At 37.6% G+C, this 25,913-nt stretch overlaps 1 protein-coding gene across 3 annotated transcripts in view; it reads right to left on the reverse strand.

The window, feature by feature from the left end:
• The window catches only part of CA8 (carbonic anhydrase 8), a 68,065-nt gene that overhangs the window by 20,603 nt on the left and 21,549 nt on the right, over positions 1 to 25,913 (reverse strand). For all 3 annotated transcript variants that reach the window (XM_032442736.1, XM_032442735.1, XM_015855645.2), the window contains exons 5-9: positions 25,643 to 25,705; positions 24,260 to 24,308; positions 21,596 to 21,708; positions 16,291 to 16,460; positions 968 to 3,440 (exon numbers count right to left, since the gene is read on the reverse strand). In XM_032442736.1, coding sequence (XP_032298627.1) covers positions 16,326 to 16,460; positions 21,596 to 21,708; positions 24,260 to 24,308; positions 25,643 to 25,705 — 360 coding nt within the window. In that variant the 3' untranslated portion in view covers positions 968 to 3,440; positions 16,291 to 16,325. The remainder of the gene's footprint in view (positions 1 to 967; positions 3,441 to 16,290; positions 16,461 to 21,595; positions 21,709 to 24,259; positions 24,309 to 25,642; positions 25,706 to 25,913) is intronic.

Genomic DNA, 25,913 nt, shown 5'->3' on the forward strand with positions numbered 1-25,913 from the left:
TTCTATGGGGTCCAATCTCAAGAGAAATGGTGCATGATTCTCCAGCTGCCTGGCATTTCAGCAGGCAGGGATGTTGTATGAAGGATGAACAAATCTCAAAGAGCTGACCTGATCAAGCAGGAGCCCTGTGGCCACAGCCCACAGGTCGAAGTGCTCTGAACACAAGTGAAGAGCTCTAGCTCTCCAAGTGCTCCTTCAGAGCTTCAGAAAACTGCAGAGGAATCCAAAGAGCTCATCATCTGCAATGGGACGGTCAACCACATGGGGACATCCTGCCCCACCTCACCTGTCTTCTCCCAAAAGCTGGGTTTCTGATTCTCTGTATTATCCTAAAATTTACCTGAAGGCTGCAGAGCCAGCTTTTGCCTACAAGGCACATAGCTTCTTCTAAGTATGATATCATGATTTTCTGTATCAAGTCTGTAACTGCTACCTGTGAATTTCTTCTAGCCTCCACTCCCCCTGGAAACCTCTAATTCACATATCTAATAAGTCTTTAAAATTATATGGTGCATCACTGACACTAATAATTACCTTTAAAAACACTTCCAGCGCAGACAGCAAGCTAATTAGGTGAATTTTAGTGGCTGTAGACTTGAAAAGGACATTACTGATTGAGAACCTTACATTACCATTTACACCTTTATCAATTTTTATGATTTCTTAAAAATGTTAACACAAGGCAGGCATATGGAACTCTAATTGAAGAGTAACAGAGCCTTGCCACATTCCACAGAGCCTCTCATGGGTGTAGTGTAACCAAAGGAATACACAGAGAGCCCTTTCTGCAAATTCCTCCCTGTGGATTTCTTCTGAAACCAGAAAGACTAATTTAATTCTTCCCACCCCACCACAAATGTGGGTTGACGGCTCTGTAATTAGGAGCGCCTTTCAGGAATGAATTTGTTATAATTAGATACAGTTCTAAAGACAAAATACAGTTGTAAGTATTTTTAAGCATTTTTACCTGTGGTGTTGGTTGGTTGGTTTTTTTTTTTTCATTTCTTTTCAAGCCAAGCCTTCAAAAAAAAAGAAAATTCACAAATGCTGAGACAAGTTTACAAGCCTCATTTCCTCAGTAGTAGGATTTATATGAGTCAGGCTTCAAAGTCCAAGGCAATGCAGGAAAGAACAGCAAACACAGGAAGAGAGCACAGGAAAGGGAAGTAATGGACTTCAATTTTTCGGTGGAGACATTACATCATTTGTTTTGCAATGTATCTGTATTTCACAGCCAGAATAATATCAGCCAGCTCCAAGATAAGGAACATGTTTATTCCGAGAATAAACTATTTCAGATTTCATCATAACGTCAATATTTGCCATATTAGTATTACAGTTCCTTTCAGTTAATACCCAGTAGTTAATAATACATCACATGCAAAGGGAAAAGATCTTCTGAATGAGTTAGATGTACACGCCAGGAACCACCAGGTTCATAGTCTACTTCACTCCAGTTTTGGAGGGTTTTCCTTACATGGTGTAAGGAGATAGGAAGATGCCCTCAACTGGCAGGTATTTTCCTTAATTTTTTTCTTTTTAGAGATTTCAGAGCTGGACCTGACAACTACAAACTATCAGGTGACTGCCAATATCTGCAGACAACCTGGCCAAGCCTTTGTAGACCAGGTACTATGTACAGCAGTCCTTATGCAGAGACTTCACCTTCCCCTACAGCAAAATATAGAGGAGGCCAGGCTCTGGGGTTGAGTTATTGTTTGCAATTGTCTGAGGAGTTGTAGAATCACTGAATATTCCAAGTTGGAAAGGGCACATAAGGACCACTGAGTCCCTGCGGATGGAAGGGGCAGCATCCATTGAAGCTGTTACTATGACATAATGCTGGGTTATTGCAGAGAGAAAGCATATTTTTGGTCAACACTGCTATCTTGAGCCTTCTGACTAGTAACGTGTGTGAACTTTGCTTAAATTTGGGCAGAAGATAGAAAGAAAAATTCTTATACATAACTCTAAGAAATATGAGTTTCGATAGGCTCAAGGAGCAGTTTGTCAATGACAACTCTACTAATCCTCATAAACATATGACTTCATGATGGACTTACATACTTCTACTGCAATACCCAGGGTAGCTGCATGTCTCTTCACACATTCCTGCAGTACACATAGTTATAACCACATGAACTGGTGAGCTACATCCACTCTCTCCCACCATGCTCATATGCAGAGTATGAGTTTCTCCTATTGTTTCTGTTGTCCCTAATATACACATATATGACTCAGACACTTTGTAACTTAATATTCAGGACCAGACCTTCTGGAAATGGAGTGTTCATACCTTGTGAAACTACATTTACCACTGCATGGTGATGACTTTGTGATAGATGACTCACCGATCTGTTCCCAGGGAGTAACCTCTGCTTTGTGAACCTGTTTGCATCTCCATTGTGTCCTGCCTGGAACTTGCCATCTGTGCCTCTACATTCCTGCACTCACACAGGTCTCACCAGAAACATGCTAGCAAAATGAACTGCACCAAAAGCCATGGAGACCACAGCTATTTCCCACCACATGACAGTGTTTTTCAGCGCTATGTGTTTCGAAGGAACTGTAAGCTAAGAACTAATTCAGCAAGCTTGGGCTACCTCTCTCTTTTTTGCTCTGTCAGAGCTGTGTCATGTGTGGCAGCTGTGCAGCAGCTTGGGACATGCAGAGAAGGGTCTCAGAACACCATCCCCAGCCATGTGCAGAAACAAATGAACTGTCATAATTCACAAGAGAACAAAGGCTGGTAATTTTCTGCCTGAAACGAACATTTCTTTGTAAACTTCCATGACTCTTTTTGCTGTAATATCAATTAATTTTCCTTATTTCAAAGTTGTTTTTTATTCAAATAAGTTTCCTAATAATGCAAATGCCATTCAGCTTTATTCTGATAGGTCATGTTAAGTGCAAAGGCTTGCCAGAGAAGTGTTCATTTCTGCCAAAAATGAATTCTGAGTTTGTATATTACTTTGTGAACAACCAATGGTTTTATTGGCTTTACAGAACACACCTCCCCTCTACAGAAAAGATGGTTACTGACAGCACAAGAGATGCTACAAAATAAAATTAAATGTAACATTCAAAACAATGAGTATTTCTACATATATTAACATTCATACAAAGCTTAAAATTAGTACTATTTGGATCACAGGCATTATTGAATGTTACTGCAAAGAAATTACATAAGCAATGATAGTTACCATTTAAAAATAGCAAACAGTGTAAATTGGAAGATTTAATGTTTTCTTCTTTTAATGTACAGCCCCATTCCCAGAATTCTACCAGACTGTGTGGACAGAACAACTGTCACAGCTGTCTATCAAGGCTGAATTAGATGAAGACAAACAATACAGGCTTTGTGGTTCAACTGAAGCAGCAGCCTCAAAAGTTTCCATTTCTCATCCAAGGGCACTGTGGGAGCATTGTCTTCCTCCTCTCTGTAAAGAGAATGGAACAATTATGTTACTGAAATTCCTCCACAGTGGGTCTGAAAGAATGTTTAGGTCCAGCCATGGAGACAGGGAAAACCAAAAGGAGGGGTTTCATGGACAGCAGGTGGGGGCAGTTCCAGGGTATATACTTCATGGACATAATAGTCCTGATTCTTCTCCTTTAGGGTAAAGCCAGCACTGGAAGATTTAATAGCAGTGGAGGAAATGGCGATAAAAAATGCCAAGTACAGGGGCAAGCTTGAAAGAAAGTTTTACAATTGACTTTCTGAATCAATCAGGTAATTGCTTTTAATGTGGAGAGCACAGTTTTAAGTAGAAAGGAAAATATACTATTACACAGAATTTTTTTTACCATTTTCCACCCTAGGGGCCCTACCTAGAAAAGTGCTGAGTACACAGCCCTCATGGGTGTCAGATGGGCTCAGGAGATTGAAAGCAATGGCACATTTTGTTTCTCCTAATAGCAGTAATATTCATATTCATCAGCAGTAGAGATAAACTAATATTTGGCTTCATGCAAACATACACTCATGCTACACCACAGCCTTAGGATATCAGCTTTTGGCTTGCCTCACTTCAGAAGTGGTAGGTATGAGAATGACAAATCATTTCATCCTGTTGTACTAGCAATTTCATTTTTCCTGAAGTTATTTTAGCACTCAGAATGCATACACAAGGAATCCGTAAGTGCTTGGGTGCAAATGATAACCTGGGGCTACAACTACTTGCAGGAATAGTCAGTGCATCTCTAGAGAGTTCCTACTCTTTTCCTTCAGGAGGAGTATAGAGGCTGTCAGTCACCTACAATACTGTCAAGGAGTAGGTGTCTGCATGCAGGACAAACTGTGCAATGATTTCTGTATTCTCCCTACATACACAACATACCCCCCAAAGCCGTGAGATTTGGCAGCAGCATCATTTGATGATCAGCCTGAAGAACTTTGAACCACTTCTACTGGCTACATTCTAAGAAAGACTGAAGGTCCTTTACAGCGCAGCTAGTTTTAGCCATAGTTATACTTCATGCAATAGCACAGAGGACTGTCAGTTCTTCCTGGGGCTTGGTATAAAGGTACAACATTAAGAAGAACAACAACAACAAAAACACAGAATGACAGCAAGTTATTATCAGACTCTGACATGTTTTTGAGTGGGCTACTGACATAATGGTGCAGGGACCAACCTCCTTCCTGAAAAGAAAGATTTCTCTTGTGGACAGAAGTCACTGGGTCAGACGAAAAGTCTGAGTAAGCTCAGAAGCTCAGTGAGCTCAAAAGAAACCAAAATTCTGCATTCTTAAGGTTCTACATAGGCAAACGAATGCTTTGACAAAGTGACACTTTCTTAATCTCCATTAGTGCTAAACTAATTAACAAAACTGTTTTATATACTGCAGTAAGTAGTATCTCTTTTCTTTCTTGGAGAATCCCTAGTGTGATATAAGGGTGATTGAGTATCTAATTACTCCGTAATTGAATGCACACTTTGTACATTTTTCACTAGTTCAAGCTTAATGCTTTTGGTCCAAAAATCAAAGTCAGTGAAATTAAGTTGAACTGCAATTTTGGCAGCTATTGTATTACTGGATTACTTTTGGAAAGAAGCCTAATTACAGGCCAAACTGAAGACTTCAGTTGTGTTTGTTACAAATATACCTAATGTGTAATCCAACAAAAGACTAATTGTATACATTGCTGGTGATGTTATTCATGTTTACCATTTATTCACATTTAAGACTAATTTTTTCTACCATGCTAAATTAATAGCACTGTTCCGCAAAACATATAACCAAGTCACACACTCTTATCCACTATGCAGTCATCAAGGTACCTGCTTCTCTTACTCTTCTGAAGAGTTTATAGAAATGTGTGAAGGTTGCTCTGTAAGTAACAACAACTGTTTTAAAATATTGGCCCACAACATCAGAGGCAGTGTTGGTGGTATGGTGGTAGAAGTTGCATCTCCCTGCCAGTATTCTATTATACTTCATTACTGTGTCAGGCAACAGAAGAAGAGCAGTCTGACAAAATGGCGTCCGATATGGAAGCGTGTAGGAAAAAAAGAAGAGTCACTGAAATCCTCCACACAGAAAAAGTGGTACCCACTAACAGACTTTAACAGACATTTGCTGAACATTTATGGAGATCAAACAGCAGATGTGAGCACAGTGATGTGGTGGGTGGTGCATTTCAGCAGTGACAGCAGGAACGAGGAAGACAAGACACATTCCAAATGGCCATGCACAGCTGTCCCACTACAAAATGAAGAGAGTTTCAATCAACTCATCCACACAAATCAGCAGAGTATGACCACGGAACTGTACGAATTCAAATACTGGCTTCACTGCATTAAAAACAAAGTTGGCAGTGTTGGAATATATCTAAGTTTGTGCCAGATGCGTCCCATGAATGCTCACCCAGGAACATAAAGCACATTATACGCAATTTTGTGAGGACCTACTGAATACAAGCTTGAAGGTGACAGTTTCCTGGATTGCACCATTATATGCAGCATGATATTACCACTCCAAGCCAGAGCCAAAACAGCAGTCCATGGAGTGTCAGCGTGTGAATTCCTCATTGAAGAAGTTAAAGACACAATCCTCAGCTGGTAAAGCCATGTGCATTGCCTTTTGGAATAGGAAAAGGGTGATGCTTCTGGATTTCTCAACCCCAGACAAACCATCAACTCTGACCACTACAACTCGAAGATGATTAAGCTGAAGGCTCAAACTTCCAGAGCTCGGCCAGAGAAGAAGACAACTTTTCTCTTGCAACACGGTAACTGGCCCCATACCAGTCTGAATACTGTGGAACACATCATCAACTCTGGCTCCATGCACTGCATAGTACTGTTTGGCACCTTCTGAGTTTCATTTGTTCAGTCCAATGAAAGATGCACTGCATGGGCAATATTTTCCTAGCAATTATGTCATCATAGCAGCTGCTAAACACTGTGTCACCTCCTCTTATTCAGATTTTTACAAGAGCTGCATGAAGGTTCACATTCATCATTGGTGAAAATGCATAGATAATGGTGGTGACTATGCTGAAAAATAGTTTTTATAACTAACAATGTGATCTATCAACAAGTGTTATTGTGCTTTTTGTATCTGTTATAGTTTCCATGGAAATAGAAAGGAGGCATTATGTTTGGAGCGACCTATGTAATACTTAGTCTAAAACTGCACAAATATGCTTGTATATAATAATCAGAAAACTGCCTAGATTATTTACTTGTTTATAGAGTGCATTTCTGTTTCTTAAGTCTCCTTTGCTTGGGTTGAGTACTACATTTAAACAGAGCTCCAATGCTTCTGATGGAATCCTCAAAGGCATAAACTGTTGGAAAATCTGAGGTCTATCATCAGAATACCCATGATTAAAGCAAAGAAATATTAAAAAGGTAAATAAAAATCCACATATCATTCTGAGAATGTAAATATATGCATGTTTCTAAGAATACTTACTTCTGATTTTTGCATTTGTCAATTTTACGTACTTAGATTCCTCACAGAGAATGAATTCTCTTGAAGAAAACTGGAACAAATGCAAGACAGTAACTATCTCAAAAACGGAGCATAGAAGGAGCAAAGATCAGGGCCAAGCTTGGTATACTTTTAAGAACTGAAGGTCCCAAGGTTTCCATAGTAATACAACATATTTTAGGAAAAAGAAAAGATAGAAGAAAACTTCAGCAAAAAAGATTACTTTTCAGTCTTCTGGAAGTGTAGGAAAAGTGCATATAAATGAAATACAAAGAAATGAAATAGGATGGGCGTGATAATATGCCTTTTCATCTGATAGAGAGGAAATAAGATACCACGCCTGGAGCAGCCTTAAGCCAAAATCATTATACAAGATCAAAACCTTTCTTCTGCTATTTAAAAGTAGTCAATCTCCTTTCTGGAGAGCTTTTCATCTTCCTTTGTCTTACCATTTTCCTTACCACTATTGTGTTACACAGTGTCTCCATGGTGTTTGTTTTTCTCCTAGAAGCATCTTGTCTTCTTACAGTTAAACTAAAAAGTTCATAAAGAGTTAAAAAAAAAAAGTTAAACTAAAAAGTTCATAAAGAGTTAAAAAAAAAAACTTCAATGGACATGAGTAGCAAAATCACTTTTAACACTGAATACACATTACCATTATTCTACACCTTCCTAAAATCAGCACCTGAAAGTATTATCAAGCATGGATTCAGAGCATCTCAGAAAAGAAATTCCACTACCTTATAAACCCTTACGTTTCTTCCAACAATTCATAAATCTTTCCATGAAGTTCATAATTTATCAAGTGTACTTCTAGCTTCATGGGTGTTTAACAATATCAATCTAACAAAAGTATTTTTGCTTCTCTTGAGCTCTGGGGATTGGATAAAAAGGTTTTAAAAATTACATAAAGTTCTGCTTTGTAGCAATGCCTGCCACAAAATTTGGAGCTAGTGATAAAATACAGCTAATAACAATCACTTCTGATACACATTTCTCACTCTGTGAGTGAGAATTATCAGTTACAAAAATATTGTCAATAATCCAAGCAACTTGGTAAGGTTTTGTATTTATTCCAAAATACTGTTGCCTGTTAAGCATGAGTTTGTATGCATGTGTTCACTGCACTGTTTTCATCCATATAGGATTAGAATTACAAATTCTAGTAAGTATAATTATCTGTAAATACCTGCAATCTCAGTTCCAAAAACGTAAAAACATTCTCATTAAAACTTCCTACATCCACAACATTGTAGAAAAAAGCATATATGTTGTAGGCTTCCTTCTTTATGTCTGTAGTCATACACATGTACTTGTATGTCCTAATATCATTAACATTTTAGAGCTGTTACATAATCTAGAATCTCTACACTTTAAAAATCAGGTGCAGTCTAGATAGGAATGATTCATGCTTTTAACCACTTTGCCTCAGTGCAATCTGCTGCATTTTTCCTGTATAAGTGAATACAACGTAGCAGAGTTTCTCTGTGTGTGTGCTTTCAGAGCCATGCTTTTGTGCTCAAATTGGCAATAATTACTCTGTGAGGAAGTTTTTTTTATGACAGGAGCTCCTGGCTACATTATCAGTTTCCAAACAGCAGTGTATAAACCATACATGAGTTATGGTAAACAGCTGGAAACTATACTATCAGAATGTTTTTCATAAAAAGGCAGATAACAGTGTATTGTTGATAGCAAAGAATGTGTGGTGGTGATAGAGAGCCGCATACCAAGAAATTTGGGAGCCTTTGTCAATGTGGAGTATCTTATCTGAAGCAAATAGCAGAGCTTTGATTCCTAGACTACTCTGACTCTGTTTATCCTTGAAAAGGAAGCATAATATCTTGTTTCTTTTTGTGTGTATTAAGAGATTTCAACCCTTTTCCACTCCTCCACTAAATGACTAAACTTAAAATGACTGCTAAGTCATAGGACCATTGCAATATGATACTTGCTCTGGAAAACAGGCACATCTCAACATCATTTTATTCCTCTATTTATGGCTTAGTCACTCCCCTTACTGAAGCTCTGGGTTGGAAACATCATGTATTTTTTACCACAACAATGATCAGTCCACAATCACTGCCACTATCATTGCCATGATGGACTGCTTGTGGCTACTGAATCCTCAAATTGTTTCTCTTGTGTCAGAGGCATGCTGCAAAAGCAACAGAATCATTATGCTGCTTATGAATTAGAATTCCTAGCAATGGGAAAACAAGTTAGGCTGACATTACAGCTTTCACCTGCAAAATCAACATAAATCCCACCACCTGAAAAGGTAGGTGGCTTTCAGCCACTCCTGAACCTCTTCACCTCCTGAATGTTCTGAAGTTTATGGCATTCTTCCAGTAGCTCTCTGATTATTGAGTGGCTCACAAGCCAAAGGTATTTGGCCCTCGGTCCTGTAGTCATGCACTCCAACATAAGTGCATTCTCAAGTGCTCTGAAGTGGCAGCAGTTTGCTGGGCACGCTACAGAAGAACAATAGTTGGTATTCTTGATTAGCCACAACTCTGTGTGTGCTGTGCGACTTTCAAAGACTGAAACTCACAATTACAACAATCCTTTCAAGCACCAAATTTAAACTCCTGGAGACAAATAATGACAGATGAAAAATCACTTGCTGAAAGGCAGCATAAATATTTACATATCATCACATCTAGGAAACGAGTATTTGTATTTCTAAAGAATTTGTGTTGATAATTTCTGGAGGTTTTGTTTCTGTTTTCTTCTAAATCAGGAAAAAGAGAAGAATGGCCACAATAGCATAATGATGCATGGCTGCTGAAAGCTCACCCCAGCTCTGGATCAATGTAACAGGAAAGCGTAAAACTCTTAGTGTTGGAACTTCCTCACAGCAACTTGTTTGTGAACTTGAGAAACCACAAAAGCTACTGGTAAGAGAGCAGACATATTGACTGTAATGAGAACTTCCTTTCAAATGTGAAGTTCACTGAGATATGCTTAGGCAAAGAAATATGAACATCAGGCCTCTCTCAACTCCATTTCTCAAAGACAAGGCACAGCTCCACTGCTCAATCTCCATTTGAATGTCTATCATATTCTGTATTCTATTACCATGATACAGTGCACAATGCTGCAAAGGGGGAAATGTATCACTACTTTTTTAGTAATAGCTCACCACAAACTGGCCACCTTGATCCCTTGTTCAGCGCCCTAAGGAAGGGAGCAGTTCATGCTAGTCACTCACAGAATCTACTGGATGAAGTCACCACATTGTCCTCCCTCCTTAATCTACACTGTGAACCTAATGGTGTGCCAATTTCTGCTTGTCTGCTCATACCTCACAATATTATACAGTCTCCTTAGTACCAGGCATGTAGTCTCTGTCCATCCCAAACTAAATAAATCCTTCCTGTACTTCAGACCTACCACAGTTTTAGTATTTTAATGACATTTGTTTTGTTGGTTTTTTTTTGTTTATTCTAATTTTGAATGTACTACTAGAAAACAGCAATTATATTAATAATAGCCTTTTATCCAAAGTCATTCAACCATCATTTACCAGCTGTTGAATAAACTCGTAGCTACTGTCAGTCTGTGGTCTACTAAATAGACGTGCAAAAAAATGTTCAGGAGAACAAAGTAATGTAGATAGGTAGCTGGAATACAATCTTTAATTTATGGATAGAAAACAAAATAAGCTGTGTCTGAGATATGTCAATTCAGGATTGCCAATCTGTTTAAATCTCCGATTTAATTGGAGATTAAATTACTTTGTTTACTGGTTATGCTCAGTTGAAAATAAAGTTTATCACTTTCAAGAGAAAATATTTCCATATCATTTAAGCAAATTACTTCTTAGAATTAGGTCTTACTACCTTCTGTTCAAAGAATCTTCATTATGACTTCGTTACTAGGCACTTATCTGACCTTCTCTTAGTAAATGGGAGCAAAACCATTTAACTATAATGTGTATGGAATCATGCTTGCATAGACTGGTTCAGAAAGTGATATAGATATAGAGGCATGCCACAATGAATTCAGTATCACTGTCAACTCAAAATGATATTCGGCTATTTGAAAACAGACATGTTGCTCATCCACAGACTAAGCCATCCCGCTGATGCAATGGAATCATGTCTATCGAATCAATTACATACAAAGCAACAAGGATTACAGAAAGAGTAATAAAACTATTGGAAATCACAAATAATACTTTAATGGAAAAAATAAATTGCAGGAAAGGTACCTATGTAATGCCCCAAAATACAAGAAATTTTGAAAATACTGACAATTCACGTATTTTAAAAGTGCATCAGAATCCAAGTTACCTTTAGTAAAATGGTAGATTTAAGGTTTTCTTTATTTGATTTCTAGCAGGGGTTGAATTTGTTGTCCCCATTTTTATGCTTTGTGGTATAATAGTGAGAATGGCAAACCTTTTTCCAAGATCACATGGGTTTATCAAGAAATAGCCTGATACCCATAGCAAGGACTACAAGTATCAAATTCCAAAAATCTAGTGGTAATACTGAGGGGTCACATCACTATTCTTTCTCTCTTTTCTCTCAGAAAAGGATCTGGAGATTCTGCAAGAGTGTAAGTTGAACACAATCCAACAGTGCATCCATGGAGCACAGACGGGCAACAGCCTCCTGGAATGCACTAGGAAGTACATTTCCATCAAGTCAAGAGAAGTGATACTTCATATTTACTCTTAGTTACCCCAGCTCAAGAGAAATACCAGCATACTGGTGACAGTCCAGCAAAAGGCCACAAAGATGATTATGGGATTCATGTCATAAGAGAGGGTTACAGAGCTGGTACTGCTTAGCCTCAGGAAGAAATGACTTGAGATAGACCTTATCAAGGGGTGTAAAAAGAGATGAAGTACAAAAAATGGCATGCGACTCTTCGGTGTTATCCAGTGAATGAATGAGACAATGGAAACAAATTTAAACACAGAAAATTTCATTTAAGCTTAGGAAAATCTTTTTTAGTCAATAAAAGAATAGGTTGCCCAAAAATATTGTGAGATCTCCATCCATAGAAATATTCAAAACCCAACTAGAACTAGAGGCAGTTATTTTGATATCTGGTTTCCCTTATAAGAGAACACTAAAAAAAACAAAACAAAACAAAACTAAAAAACCACCATCACCAACAAAACTCTTTACCTCTTTACCTGAGATTACATTCTGTGATATATGATTGTGTCATCTCTGCCTTCAATTTAACAAGCTACCAAAAATTGCATCGAATATCAACATATGCTATTTGATCATAAGTCACAAGGGTTCAATCCCGTTAAGGTTTCAATCAAAGCTGAAGATTTATGAGCATGGCCTGCATAAAGCCTGCATTCTGATTCTGTCAAAACTAATTAGACCTCTTACACAACCTCTCTCTACTCTTGTGTATTCACCACCTATATGGAAATATTTGTGTCCTTTCCTTGACAGAGCGAAGAGGCCACAGAAAATGAATGTTTCTCAGAGTTCTACAAGAGGCCGATCCACAATTATTTGTAATAAAAGAGAAAATACTGAAATCTCTTCAGACAGGTGTTTTAGCAGCCTTGGAAGAGAAGCATCATGTCAGAAAAGTCCACCAGTAAGTTTGGAATTGCAATAATTAAGACATACATGACAAATTCCATCATTTGGGAATTAAAGCTTCAGATTATTTTGTGAAGCATGGCCAAGATAAAACTTGTTGTTTAAAACAATCCTTTGCAATATCAACAAATCTAATAAATTTTCAAACGTGAAAGCAAAAGGGAAATTTTCTCATTTCTGCTCCAACATTGTAAAGTGAAACTATTTCATGCTTAAAATTCAAAGACAGCGTGTCAAGTAATTTCACTGTTACAGACTTGAATTACCTGCACTGGCCTGAGGGCATTATTCATTCTCTGAGAAAAATTGTACTTTAATATTGCTATGATTTTCCGAAATAATTTTAATGCAGAAGCCTGGATGAATCTGAATCATCCATTTCAAGATTAAAGTGATGACATTCTCTGACTGTAGAGAACCATTTAATTGAGAACTGAGCTCAGGGATATGCCCAAAATCAAATATGTGAATGAGAAAACAGTAAAAATAAAAGGACTAGTATTTTGCTTTCTTTGCTTAACTTCTGGTATGTTGATACTAAATATTATATTGAATGCTTACGCTATATCAAAAGATCATGAAATTGTTGGCCACTGTCCCAGACCATTTAATAACCTGCCACATGCAGGAGGAAAGATAATCTTCCCACTAGGCTTTAATGGATCCATTTTTGGAAGTACTGAATTATTAATCTCTTTTAGGGGTTATCTGCTGCCTGATCATTTGTTAACTTTATATGAAGTTGGGTGCTGGAACCAGAGCACTGTCTGAAGAGACTTAACTCCGCAACAGAGCCTGAAGTGAATTACGAATTTCCATCATTGACCAAGATAGGGCATGAATTTACTGTACAAATAACTGTCTGTACCCTAAGGCTTTTTAAAATACATCAATAGTAAAAGAAGGACTAGGGAAAATGCGGGTCCTCTACTGAATGAAGTGTGTGCTCTGTAACAAGGGATGCTGTGAAAGTGGAGATACAGACATCTTCTTTGCTTCAGTCTTTAATATTAAGAATACCCCTCTGGCATTCCAGATCCTGGAGGTAATAGAGAGAGACTTCTGGGAACAGAAGTCTTCCCTAGGGACAAGGAAGAGATGGCCAGAAAGCACCTAGCCAAAATCAACACACACAAATTCATGAATCCCAGTAATATTTACCCATGTGTGCTGACAGATTGCTGAACCACTATCATCTTTGATTGCTGAACCACTATCATCTTTGAATGAACTAGGCAAATGGGAGAGGTGCCTGAAGACTGGAGGATAGCTAGTGTCACTCAAGTCTTCAAAAAGGGCAGGAAGGAGGATCGGGGAAACTATAGGCCCATTAGCCTCACCTCTGTCTCTGGAAAAGTGATGGAACAACTTTTTCTGGGTGCCATCTCCAAGCAAATGAAGTTATCAGTAGCCAACATGGGGACGTTGTGCTCAACCAACTTGGTAGCCTTCATACGATGTCATCACTGGCAGGGCAGACAAGGGTTGAGCAGTGGATGTTGTGTGCCTTAGCTTTGTTGTTTGATGTTGTCTCCCACAGCATCCTTGTAATGAACATTAAGAAAGCGTGAGACTGTCTGAGAGACCTCAGAGAGTTGTGGTCAATGGTGCAGAGTTCTAGGCCTGTAGCAAGTGTTCCCCAGGGGCTGGTGTTAGGTCCAGCGTTGTTCAACATCTTCATCAATAATCTGGAGTAAGGGACAGAGTCCACCCTCAGCAAGTTTGCTGATGATAAAAAGCTGGGAAGAGTAACTGATACACAAGAAAGTTATGTTGCCATTCAGCAAGACCTAGGCAGACTAGCAACTTAGGCAGAGAGAAAACCATTGAGATTCAGCAAGATCAAGTGTAGAGTGGGAAGGAATAGCTTCGTGCATCAGTACAGGTTAGGGGCTGATCTGCAGGAGAGGAGTACTATAGAGAAGGACCTGTTTGTCCTGGTGAGTAAAAGGTTGACTGTGAGCCAGTAGTGTGCCCTTGTGGCCAAGAAGGCCAATGGTATCTTGGGATGTATTAAAATGAGTGTAGCTAGCAGGTCGAGGGACCCTCTACTCTGCCCCAGTGAGGCCACATCTAGAATACTGTGTCCAGTTCTGGGCTCCTTAGTTCGCAAAAGATAGTTATAAAAAGTGTCCAGCAGAGAGCGACAAAGATGATAGGAGCCCTTTTCCTGTACAAGGAAAGTCTGAGGGAGGTTGGACTCTTCAGTCTGGAGAAGAGAAGGCTGAGAAGGGATCTCATAACTATCTATACATATGTCAAATGCAGGAGTCAAGTTGATTGGGGCAGTCTTGTAGGTGGAGAGCAGCAACTGGAACACAGTTCCACACTAATACAGGGAAGAACTTCATTGCCAGAGTGATGGAGCACTGCAACAAGCTTCCCAGAGAGGTTGTGGAGTTTCCTTCTAGAGATATATTAAAACCAGGGAACCTGTTTTAGCAGAGGAGTTGGACTCAATGATCTCTGCGGGTCCCTTCCAACGCCTACAAATCTGTGATTCTGTAACAGTGTGTATTAAGAACTTTTCAGCAGCATGATTCCAGGTGAAACTCTGGGTGAATTAGTTCTCTTATGAACATATGGCAGATAGCAAAAATGAAGCCACTATATAATTAATTCTACCAATAAAATAGGGTGATCATGAGTACCTTACGCTTTTTATTTTTTAAATACTTTATTGTAGAATATTTTTAATATGATAAAATGTAGTAGGACTTATTAAAGAAAGAATGTGAAAAGATTCACACTTTTTTGAACATTTCTTAGATAAGCTTTCATGCTATCAGTATCAAGGTGGAGCCACATTTAATACAAAATCATCCATAAATGCTGGTCTCTGACTCACTCCTTTCAAGCTAACTAGATGCCTTGATAGTAAAATTTCTTAAATTTAACTCTAAGAATCTCATTACCAGAGTTTTCATTATAGTAAAGCATTGATTACCTAAGTGCAATGAGCTTTAGGTGCAACTGTTGAGTACTGAGGGAATTTATGTTGTAATTGATAGAAGCCAGGGGAGCATTACATGGACGGTTTTACTAACCGAAGTGTGAATAATTCAGGTTCTCAGGTGCAGTAGCTATTCTGCACTGAATTCAAAATCATCCTTGCTCTCTGAGCCAATGAAGGCTAAAACCATCACTGAGGGCAAGAAGTAGCAACCGGTTTGATGAATAAAATAAGGTGAAAAATTAGCCATAAGAGAAATTAATTAATTAGTCTCCTCTTGTATCTGCACTGGTTTTGACAAGATTCACTGTTTGATTTAGAAGGTACCGAATTCTAAAAAAAAAGGAGAAAGGATAAAAAATAAATAAAATTTAAAAATGAGGAATTTTTCCAGAGCTAGTGCCCTGTTTAAGAGATAACACTAAGAAATTAACTGCTGTTTTCCACAACTAAGGAAATCCATAACAAAGCTTTAGGCACAATGAGCTGTTGTCCTTTGCAGTAATAGAAATTTCAAGCTACAAGATGTAACTATGATCTAACTGCCTGAACCACTGTCTACTAAAGATTTCAGTTCACAAAATCACATGGTCTATTCCAGCAACTAAAGAATCAAATTATTAGTATGTCAGAAAGGCAAATCAACTTTGTTACCATAGTATAAAATAGAACAGTACAGTGTTAAAATTTACAACTGTGGCAACATATAACAACATTACGCCATAATTAACTCAAGTTTCCTCTTTTGGCAAAATTTCCCCTATGAGAATTATTTCAAGATTTTGATTTTTCTGCTAAGCTGCTACTTACATTAATAAAGATTTATTGTTGTTTTTCCTCTTCTACTACTGAAATGCAGCCCTGATGACTCTGTCACTAAGTGGCTGAGTTGGTCTGAAGTTATCTCCTAGGATTCCATCAGAGCCCTCTAGAAGTTCTGCACCCTTAACATGTGTCCTCAGTCTACGAAATTCCTCTATCTGAAAGGCAAAAAACAGACATGAAGATGAGATACATTTGGCATTATGGGACTAATGATCAAAATCAGCATTCCTTGCCAATTCTGCAGTACTGAAACTTTGGAGTGTTCAGACACCATTATTAACATTTAAAAATAGTTGTTAGCACTAACAGAATAGAGAAAAATGAAAACTTTTATACATGTGGTTTGGAAAACATACTCTTTGCATTTTCATGATTTCTTTTGGGATCTTTAACCTTCTTACTCACTGTAGATTACAACCCACAAAATCAATCTCTGTTGTGACATGAAAGTAATGATTCTGGTCTCTCAAAGAAGCATAGGAATAACACAGTTAACTGGAAGTCATTTTGTTATTCTTCCAGTGATAAATATATTGCCTAAAATTGTTGCTTCATTTAAATTAAAATTATTTGCTAAGCCAGCAGAATTTATAAAAGGCTTTAAGCTTTAGCAAAAGGTTCATGACATTTTATACATAGAAATATGTTTTTACAATAAAAATAAAATATTACTTCAAAAGTTCTGTAGATGTGGGTGCTTAGTACACTTTCTAAGATAAAATCAAAAATCACTACAAAACATTTCAGATCTTCCAAAACAATATATTTTGGGTATACAGATTCTTTTCAGATTTTTCACTCTAATCTGACATAGGAAGACTCAGAGCTTCCATCTCCATCTGTTGTATCAGCTTCAAGTTCTACGTGATAAAAGGCTATGAAAACCAATGCATCTATCAGTAACATTATGCCTTACTGTTCAGAAGGGTGGTTACAGTTCTTTTGTTTGTTTGTCTGTTTGTTTGTTTTGTGTATGTGTGGGGTTTTTTTGTTTGTTTGTTTTGTTTTGCTTTGTTTTGTTTGCTTTGGCATATTTTCAAACTGGATACATCAAACCTCTTTGAAGGCTGAATTCTCAAGGATGAGGCTCTGTACGTTAATAGACTCTATATGGCCGCACTATCCAGCTCAGCTGTAACTTGAAAAAGAAGTTACACGGGAAGTAAAATGGAGTTTGATTTTTATGTTATCTAAGACATTATAAAGAATGAATTTCTTCATGAAAAACACTCCATGAAGGACTAAAGAAGAAGGCAAGTGTGATTAAAGGAAATTAGGTACTAAACAGCAGGTAATGACATTTTTGTTCTTATACTGCCCATAGAGAATACTTCCTTACTGTAGCTTGGAACACAACTGCCTTCATTGTTGTGTTCCACTCTATCGCAGAAGTGACAGAAACTTATTTAGTTGATTTAGAGGCTAGCTTTGCTTTGCTGCTTTTTCCTCAAAAAACTGTGCTTAGATAACAACTGTTCTGCTTCTGGCAGCTGAGATACAAGTCGATAGCTTAGACTGTAAAATGAAAAGAAGAAAGAACTATAAAGCTCCTCGAAAGTGCTTTTAGAGACAGATCTCAACTTTGGAAGATTTTTTTACTGTTTATTAAAAGCAAACTGAAAACAAACTCACTGAAGGCTACAGAACTGAAAATGTCTTCAGGAGTCAAGCGCTGGTAAATTGCTGAATTAATTAGAAAAGGTAGTGTCTGTCACCATCACCAAACTGAACCAACACTTGAAAATCTGAAATAATTGCTGTTCTGGATGGTGCATTTTACAGGAATTTGGCTTCTGTTTTATCTTTTGAGAATTAGAGACTTTAAACACATGTGAAGGGAAGAGCAGATGGCAAAGCCAGCATTTGTGAGTTATCTACTACAACTACAAATGCTCTGCCACAGTTCCTACAGTGAAATATTTCTCCAGGATGTTTTGCTCACAAAGTATCTTCCATTTTCCTCAGTCAGTAACGTAGGACTGATCTGATCCTAATTTCTGTTCTTCCATCTTAAGGGAAGTGAGGAATTGCAGCCTCACTCTAGATGGATAATAGCTTCTAAGCCCACCAGTGACTGGTGACCTCCTTCATATCAGGGTTCAGACCCCAATGAGAGAGGTCCTCTTACACACATGGTAGTCTACTTCATTCTCAAGAAGTGGTTCTGTCAGAAAAGAACACTTAGATGTACTGACGCTACATTTCATGTTTAATTTCCATGTGAAAAGACAATATCTGTGCTCAGACTGCTTCATCTAATATGGAATCATTCACTACACCCTCTTCATCTTCTTATCCCAGCCTGTTACATGTCACTGCTATAAAGTACACTCCAAAGAGGAATTTACTTTAGAGACACACGGATGAACTTCCTTGGATATTCACACACCTTCAACAGAAACAGCCATCTACAGAAGGTTTTCCCACACCCAGAAGACTGCAGTCCTGCTCATACTGAAACTCAGCATCAAAGTGAAAGGATAATGCAACAATGTTAACATTCCTACTTCTGCTGAGTAGAAATAAAGGTAGCTTACATCTTGCAGGGTTTGCAAGAATGTTTTTGCCAATCCCCTGTACTCAGATCCTGAATTTTGCTTCATTCTGTTTTACTTAAATATTTGCTGAGGAGTATTCGTGTGTTTTCCGTAGGAACATTTCTTTTACAGAAATGAGAAACAGAAGCCTTACCCTTCTGTTTGAAAATATACGCTTCATTGAATTTGCCTTCAGTACACCTTTCCAGAATAAAATAATGTGAACTTCACAAATTGTTTTATTTCACAGGCTGTACAAATTCTGCACAACTCCCACTCCATTTCCATATACTAGCTACTGTTTCTGTCCTTTAGGAGGACTCGACTATGAATGAAGTAGATGAAAGGACTTGAGACCTAGCCATTCAATACAAAACCAGTTAACTCTGACAATGACTGCAGAACAACAGCACCTCACTGCATCATTGTGTTCAATCCCTACCCTGCCTGGCTTAGACAATCTATTTGTTCTGGGCTTCCGTATACCACAAAGCACATAATTAATGATGTCCTATTTAAAAAAATATATACAGTTGAGAGAAGCATAAGAAAGTGGTTTTTGGTTGGGTTTTTTTTTCAATTTTTTGCCTGTTCTTTTCAGGCCTGATAGGAGAAATTTTTCTATTTTCTTTAATCGTATTTCAATAGTGTACATGCATGAGCAAGGAGTCTTATAAAAGCAGTCAACACACTTAATCCTGTGCTGCATACTGTAATGTAAGACAAATTAAGATGATAAAAAACGTACAAGAAAGGCAAGAATGTGCAAAAAGAACACTGCAGGATGCAGCTTTTCACACAGGGCCCGATCTCTTTCCAACAAAGTTCAGTAATGAAACTGTATTTGCAAAACACCGCTCTCCAGTTGCCTGCTCACATTTTATCCAGATCTCACAGAACTACTAACAAAAAAACTACTCCCTAATGGAACTGCAGACTCACAGTACAGAATATGACTTGTACTAAAGGAATAGCAATGAACTCTAGAAATTCACACTCTGATGCTGCAGCCTTGATTTGTTATTTTGCTGTTCACAGCATGAGTCTGATCCAGTCTTTCTCTGTTCCAGAGCCACCTCTCAGCTGCACACTATGTCAGTGGCAGTGTGAAGTCCTTCAAGCCCCTCCATGACTTGTAAGCTCTTCACCACTGCAAAGCTCACACTGGTATGGATTCATACCAATCAACGTACTTCAGCAACAAAAAAGCATTTATTCCTCAAATTAAGCTGCGTGAAGTCCAAAATGCCAGTATTTTCCCTATAAAGCTATCTATGTGAAGATCTCTGTTTAAGAAGCATTCAAGATGTGCTCAATAATTAAAGCAAGAAGACAACGCCAAATAATGGGTTTTAATAACAATGGCACAGTATTTCTCTTCTGGAGATCTATCCTCTTCACATCACATTCCACCATTTTGTCTTGTGGTAAATGAGAATATACATTAATTACAGTGGCATTTTTCTGCTCAATTCTTCTCTCATTCACCCTTCACACAGTCTCCCAGCACACAGATACCTTGAACTGTGCCCTCCTTTGTCCACTGACATAGATTAAAAAGGAATAGAGTAAACAAAATATGTAACATGAAACAGACTGTTATACAATGACTTAGTCTTATGAGTACAGTTTACACGCTTCCAGTGAAGTCCTTTTATTTACCCATATCATTTCCAGGCAATTAGCTGCCATGTTAAAAACAAACTGCCTTTAAAGTTATTCAGAATGTAATATCACCAATACAGTTATGCTTCCACCTACCCAGTAGTAAGAAGCCGTAAAACTTATTCTTTATAAGCAAGGAAATACTGGATTCAAGACTGATAGGATACATATAACTTCCAGATAACAAAGAAATAAGCTTACTGGGAGCAATCACTTTTACCTGTGATTAGAACTAGTATTCACTATCTGTGTGAAAATAAACAGTGCTAGTTCAAAATGATAAGTCCTTAAAACATTGTGCTGGGATTACTAGCAGAATTTTAGATCATTAAAATTGAAATAGTATGAACTTTTATATCATCTTTTATACTTTTTTTCCTTCTGATTGCACATCCTCCAGAGCAGGCAATAAAAAATAAGGGATTCTAGATAGTTTCAGTTAGGTTTTATCCGCATTTCTCAAGTTGGGATTCACAGGATGCAGGAAAATAACTGTCAAGAGCTTTCATTGTTTTTACTGGGCTTATCTGAAGACAAGTATGCAATTTCTCTCATTTGACTGTTAGATATTATAAAAATATATACTTTAAAATACATAGATATAAAATTAAATTTAAATGAGTCATTTCCACTTGACATTTATTACAAAATAGAACTAAAAAAAGAGCAAGGTAAGCAATGTATAGTTCAATTCAATACAGCTAGACTGTAATAAGTTAACATTTTTTATTCTCCAGGATGTAGTGTTTCCCTGTGCATTTTTGTTCTTCTAACTTCAAAAAGCAAGTGTATTTGAAAGCTTACAATTACAAAGAACTGAATTTCTTTTGCCTGTTGACTTCTTTCTTTTCTTTCACATTGACTTAAACAAAGAATTATTTTAAATGCAGATGATAAATGATAACAAGGTTCTTCATCTCTGACCTTTGCATTGCCTTCAGTGACTCAAAAGGTTGACCTTTACTTTAAAAGCCATGTACTGATCTAATGGGATCTTCACGGAGAATAATGCCCTAGTATATGTATTTGCACACTATAACCTTTAGCTCATAACCATATTCCAAGGTCACTTTAAGCACAACTGTTACCTGCACTTGGGACACAGTCAAAGGATAGCGAAATAAAATCCAGGTGACACCTTCGCTGCAGGGTGGAACTGTTAGGGAGCCCTCATACACCCAGTAGTCACGCAGTAGAGGATCTGAAATTAAAAGATTTTAATGACATTAAGCAAGAGGATTTGCCTTTTAATTATGATGACATGATAGCCATGAGCTTGCTCATATGATGAAGTTAGTATGCAGCAATCTAAAGGGTGAATTTATTACCTGCTACGTACTGTCAACTATTTTCTCATGTGAACACACGTGAGCACACACTCATTAAATAACAGTAACTCCTCCTTGTAGATTGATTACTTTAATCATGAAAATGCCACTTTACAGAAATGGCAAATAACTTAAGCCTAATCCTTTAAACTAATAGAATAAATAAATAATACGTTGGGGAAAATCTGTGCTTCCTGATTCCACATCCTCTACTGCAGTAACTGTTGTCAGACTTGCCCTCCTTTGGGCCTAGCTCCATGTTTAGATAAGGAATGGAGGTATGAGAGCTCTTCTTGCCACTCTGGTCAAGTAGAACCTCAAGCTTACTACTTCATGGAGCTTAAAGTTCACAGCTAGATTGAAATAACTTATCTCTAAGACAGGCAGACAACTTTACTGTGAAAAGACATCCCATTTTGAAGGTTGAAAGGCTGTGGTGATCAAATAGTGACTAAATTCTACATTCATACTAAACTGTACTGTTCATAATTCAAGTGCCATATTTTTCAAGATGCACTCCTGTCTCCTAGCTCTGGAAAAGTGAGTTGGACTTCATAGAAAAAAAGCTTAACAAATCACTCTCTCTCACGAAAACACAAGATACAGAATTGTCCTCTGCTGCTGTAGGCCACATTCACAAATGACTTCCTGACCCAGATGAAGAAAGTGAATATTCTGCCTGACCATAAAAGAGGGTAGAAACAAACAAACCTGAAGAGGAACTGAACACTCATGACATGGGAGACCTGAGGGAAGGTTGTGAGTAGCTTGACAAGGACAGGATGGGAGGCTGGAAATTGAAATAAATTTGTTTGGTTGACCTAACCTGTTACCGCCATTTTGCTACTAGATAAGAGGAATATCAGTAGAATTAAATCTTACTAATGAAACCTGTGCTCCTCAGTGGATGGATTTTGTTTTGTTGGTCTCATTTGCTTTCTCACAGAATTTCATAGCAAGAAGTTGCACTGTCAAGCACTCAAAAAATTAAGAATTGCAAGAATTAAATCAGCCCACCATGTGCATGCACTGAGCTGACTTATTACATGATTACATACAAAGAACCTTTCATCATTTATTTGCAAAGATGGATGACTCTATCTTTAAAAGCAGCAGCTAACATTTGGCTTTTTCAGTACTATATGTGTGGTCCTAGGTCTATTCAAACCTTGCTTTTTACAAGGATTATTCTTTTTTATATTTTGTATTTCTAGTGCACCCATTTCTTCAGCGTCCAAGTGCTTCACATACATTAGTTCATCCTTCCAGAACCTCAGTGAGGTGAGGAAGGACAGATTACCCCCAATTCTTAAAGCTGGGCAACTGAGGCACAGAGAGATTAAGTTGAAATGCATCTATTCATTTGAAGTGTTCAATATGAGATGCTTAGAACCTGATTTCTCAGAGTAGTTAACTTTCTATAGCACTTAATGCAGTCAGAGCACTGCTCCCATTGACTTCAGTTGCAGGTGTAAGCACTCAGCACTTCTGTAAATCAGACCCCTTGATCTCAAGTCGGGCACCTAGAAAATGAGGAATACACAGTTAGAGATCATTTATGGAAATTTTGGTTTATGTGACTTGATCAGCATCAAACCAGGAACTGTGAAGTGTGGGTCCTGTGAAAGTAACTTCTGATAAAGCATGTTTTATAATACTTGTTTATGACACGGCACAGGCAGCCTTAATTCCTGCAATTTCTAAATGCTGAGCACTTGACCTTGCAACCTAAATAATATTCCTTTGATAAAATTAATATAGTTTAATAAATAATGGGGTTACTTGGAAAAATTGTTTAAATACCTTATTACTGGAGCACGGAATCTGGTTCAGAAGCATTCCTTGAAGTATTTATTTTGTAGAATTTTTTTTTAAGGTTTTTTTTTTTTTTAAGGCAAGGTAGAGTGTTCCTAATTGTTTTTCTTAGCTATATGAATTTGAATTTGCCTCCCACTGACACTAGCATTTGTATCCTATACAACTGCTACTGCATTATGGCATTGTCTTGTCACTGCTTCCAAAACACTAACTTGTTAAGTGGGTAACCTTCTACATTTCAAAGTTAAAGCAGGCTTCTGTTTAAATAAATCATCTCCCTATTTCATGTTACAGTAGAAAAAGGATTACACATCACTCTCCCTGTAGGTGAGATAATAAATCATCAAGAAATCCAGACACAGTGTTGCCAGCAGAGTATGGACTGCAATATCACATCCCACTCAAGTGACAAAGGTGTGAATTTATCCCAAGCTCAACAGGGACTTCTTCCCTACTGTTATTAGTACTGTTACATGGAAAAATGTATTATCACCTGATGGGACATATTCTCAACATTGCAGTTAGACTCTTCTTTAGTTTGGGACTGTTTCAGCCATTGCAATTACCTAGTAATCCACCCACATAAAAGTAAGTAAAGGCACCTACCTGGTAATAAAGAGTTGGGATTAAAACAGGGTATAGTTTTGGACTTTCCCTGAAAAAATGAATACAAATCAATCTCATCTCTAGCTATGATGAATGAAAAGGTAAAATACTGCATGTTTTCTAAAACAGAACCTTGATTTCCTGTGCAAAACACTACCATCATTTAATCATCACTGTTTTGTCCTTGCAACCACACAGCAGTTGTGGTTTTGTCTTTTTGATTTTTGACATATTTTACTTCTAAGATTATCACAGAAATTTGTTAACTTACTGCCTGTAGTAGTTGGGCACTTCTCCAGGCCCCAGCCTTACAATACTACCTCTACATGAAATTCAGGACTTCCACATAAAATGAGTTTAGAAACAAGGGACAAAACGATCATTTTCTTGTCTGACAGAAAACACTTCTTAAATACTCGTTCCACCTATTTAATGCAATAAAATTTTATGTTTGCAGAAGCATTTTTGATGCTGACCCTCTAAAAGTCACTAGCATAAAATGCTTGCAATGACAAAGACATCTGCCATCTTCCTCTACTCAGCTTTGCTTTTAATGATGAAACTACAGAGTTCTGTGCACTAATGATTTCACTGTTGCCTTAATAAACAATGAGTTTGTAATACTGCATATAATTACTGTTTACCATATATTATTTTCCTAAAAAATCTTAAACTCTCTCCTAATAAGTCTCTCATTTTTCTGCACTTCACCATCCTCTGAAGTGAACGGAATGTCTCTTCGGGCCAAAATAGAACTGCTCATTAATACAGCACAAAATACTTGGAAATCAGAAGTAAACATGATTATTTCTGCTATATAGACAGAGAGATGGAAGTAACTTTCCCAAGGTAGTAGTGTTAGCATTCTGGAGAGTGCTCAGAGCTTCTAAGTACAGCTACGCCTTTTATCTGTTCTTCAGTATCCCCACACATAATCCATCCAACAAGGCAGCACTGTGTCTTTGTTGATTTCCCACTGCAAGCTAATACAGGTGTTCAATGCATCTATTTTTTTCCTCTACAAATAAAAGCCGCACAAGTTTGGAGATGCTGTTACTAGTGTTCACTAAGCATTTTGTCATTCATACTGACTCCATACAGATAATCACTAGAAAGGTGGTACTTGAAATCAGTTACTAACGTGACAGATCAAATTTTGTAGACATCACAAAAAGGAATTTAACTACAAAGTCTGTATATTCCTGAAAACACTGTAAAATACTGAGCTTCTGAAATGGGCCACTGAACTATGACTTTTACACATGGTTTTATTATAAAGGAGTTTGAAAACATTCTGTCGGTTTCAGTGTTTCATAGACACTTCTCACACACATACTTCATTTCTGGTTTGTGAGGGAAGCATCTCTTCGGCTCAGCTCTTACCTTGTACTGGATGTCCTGGAGAATTTCAGTTACAGCCTTTAGGCCTACATGCTCTTTTCCTATCTGAAATAAAATAAGCAAAAATGAAATTCGATCTTTTGCTGTCTCTGAACCGATAAGGCAAGACAGAAGTCAACCAGAACACTAAGTTCTGAAATTGTTTTGAGTTAAGCTACCCAACCTCATGTTAATCAAATACACCGATACACAGCAATTCCAAACAATGAAATCCCTATACGGGCATCAGCCAAAATTAAATAGGATTTAAATA

The sequence above is a fragment of the Coturnix japonica genome, chromosome 2 (assembly GCF_001577835.2).
Source record: "Coturnix japonica isolate 7356 chromosome 2, Coturnix japonica 2.1, whole genome shotgun sequence".
Lineage (NCBI taxonomy): Eukaryota > Metazoa > Chordata > Aves > Galliformes > Phasianidae > Coturnix > Coturnix japonica.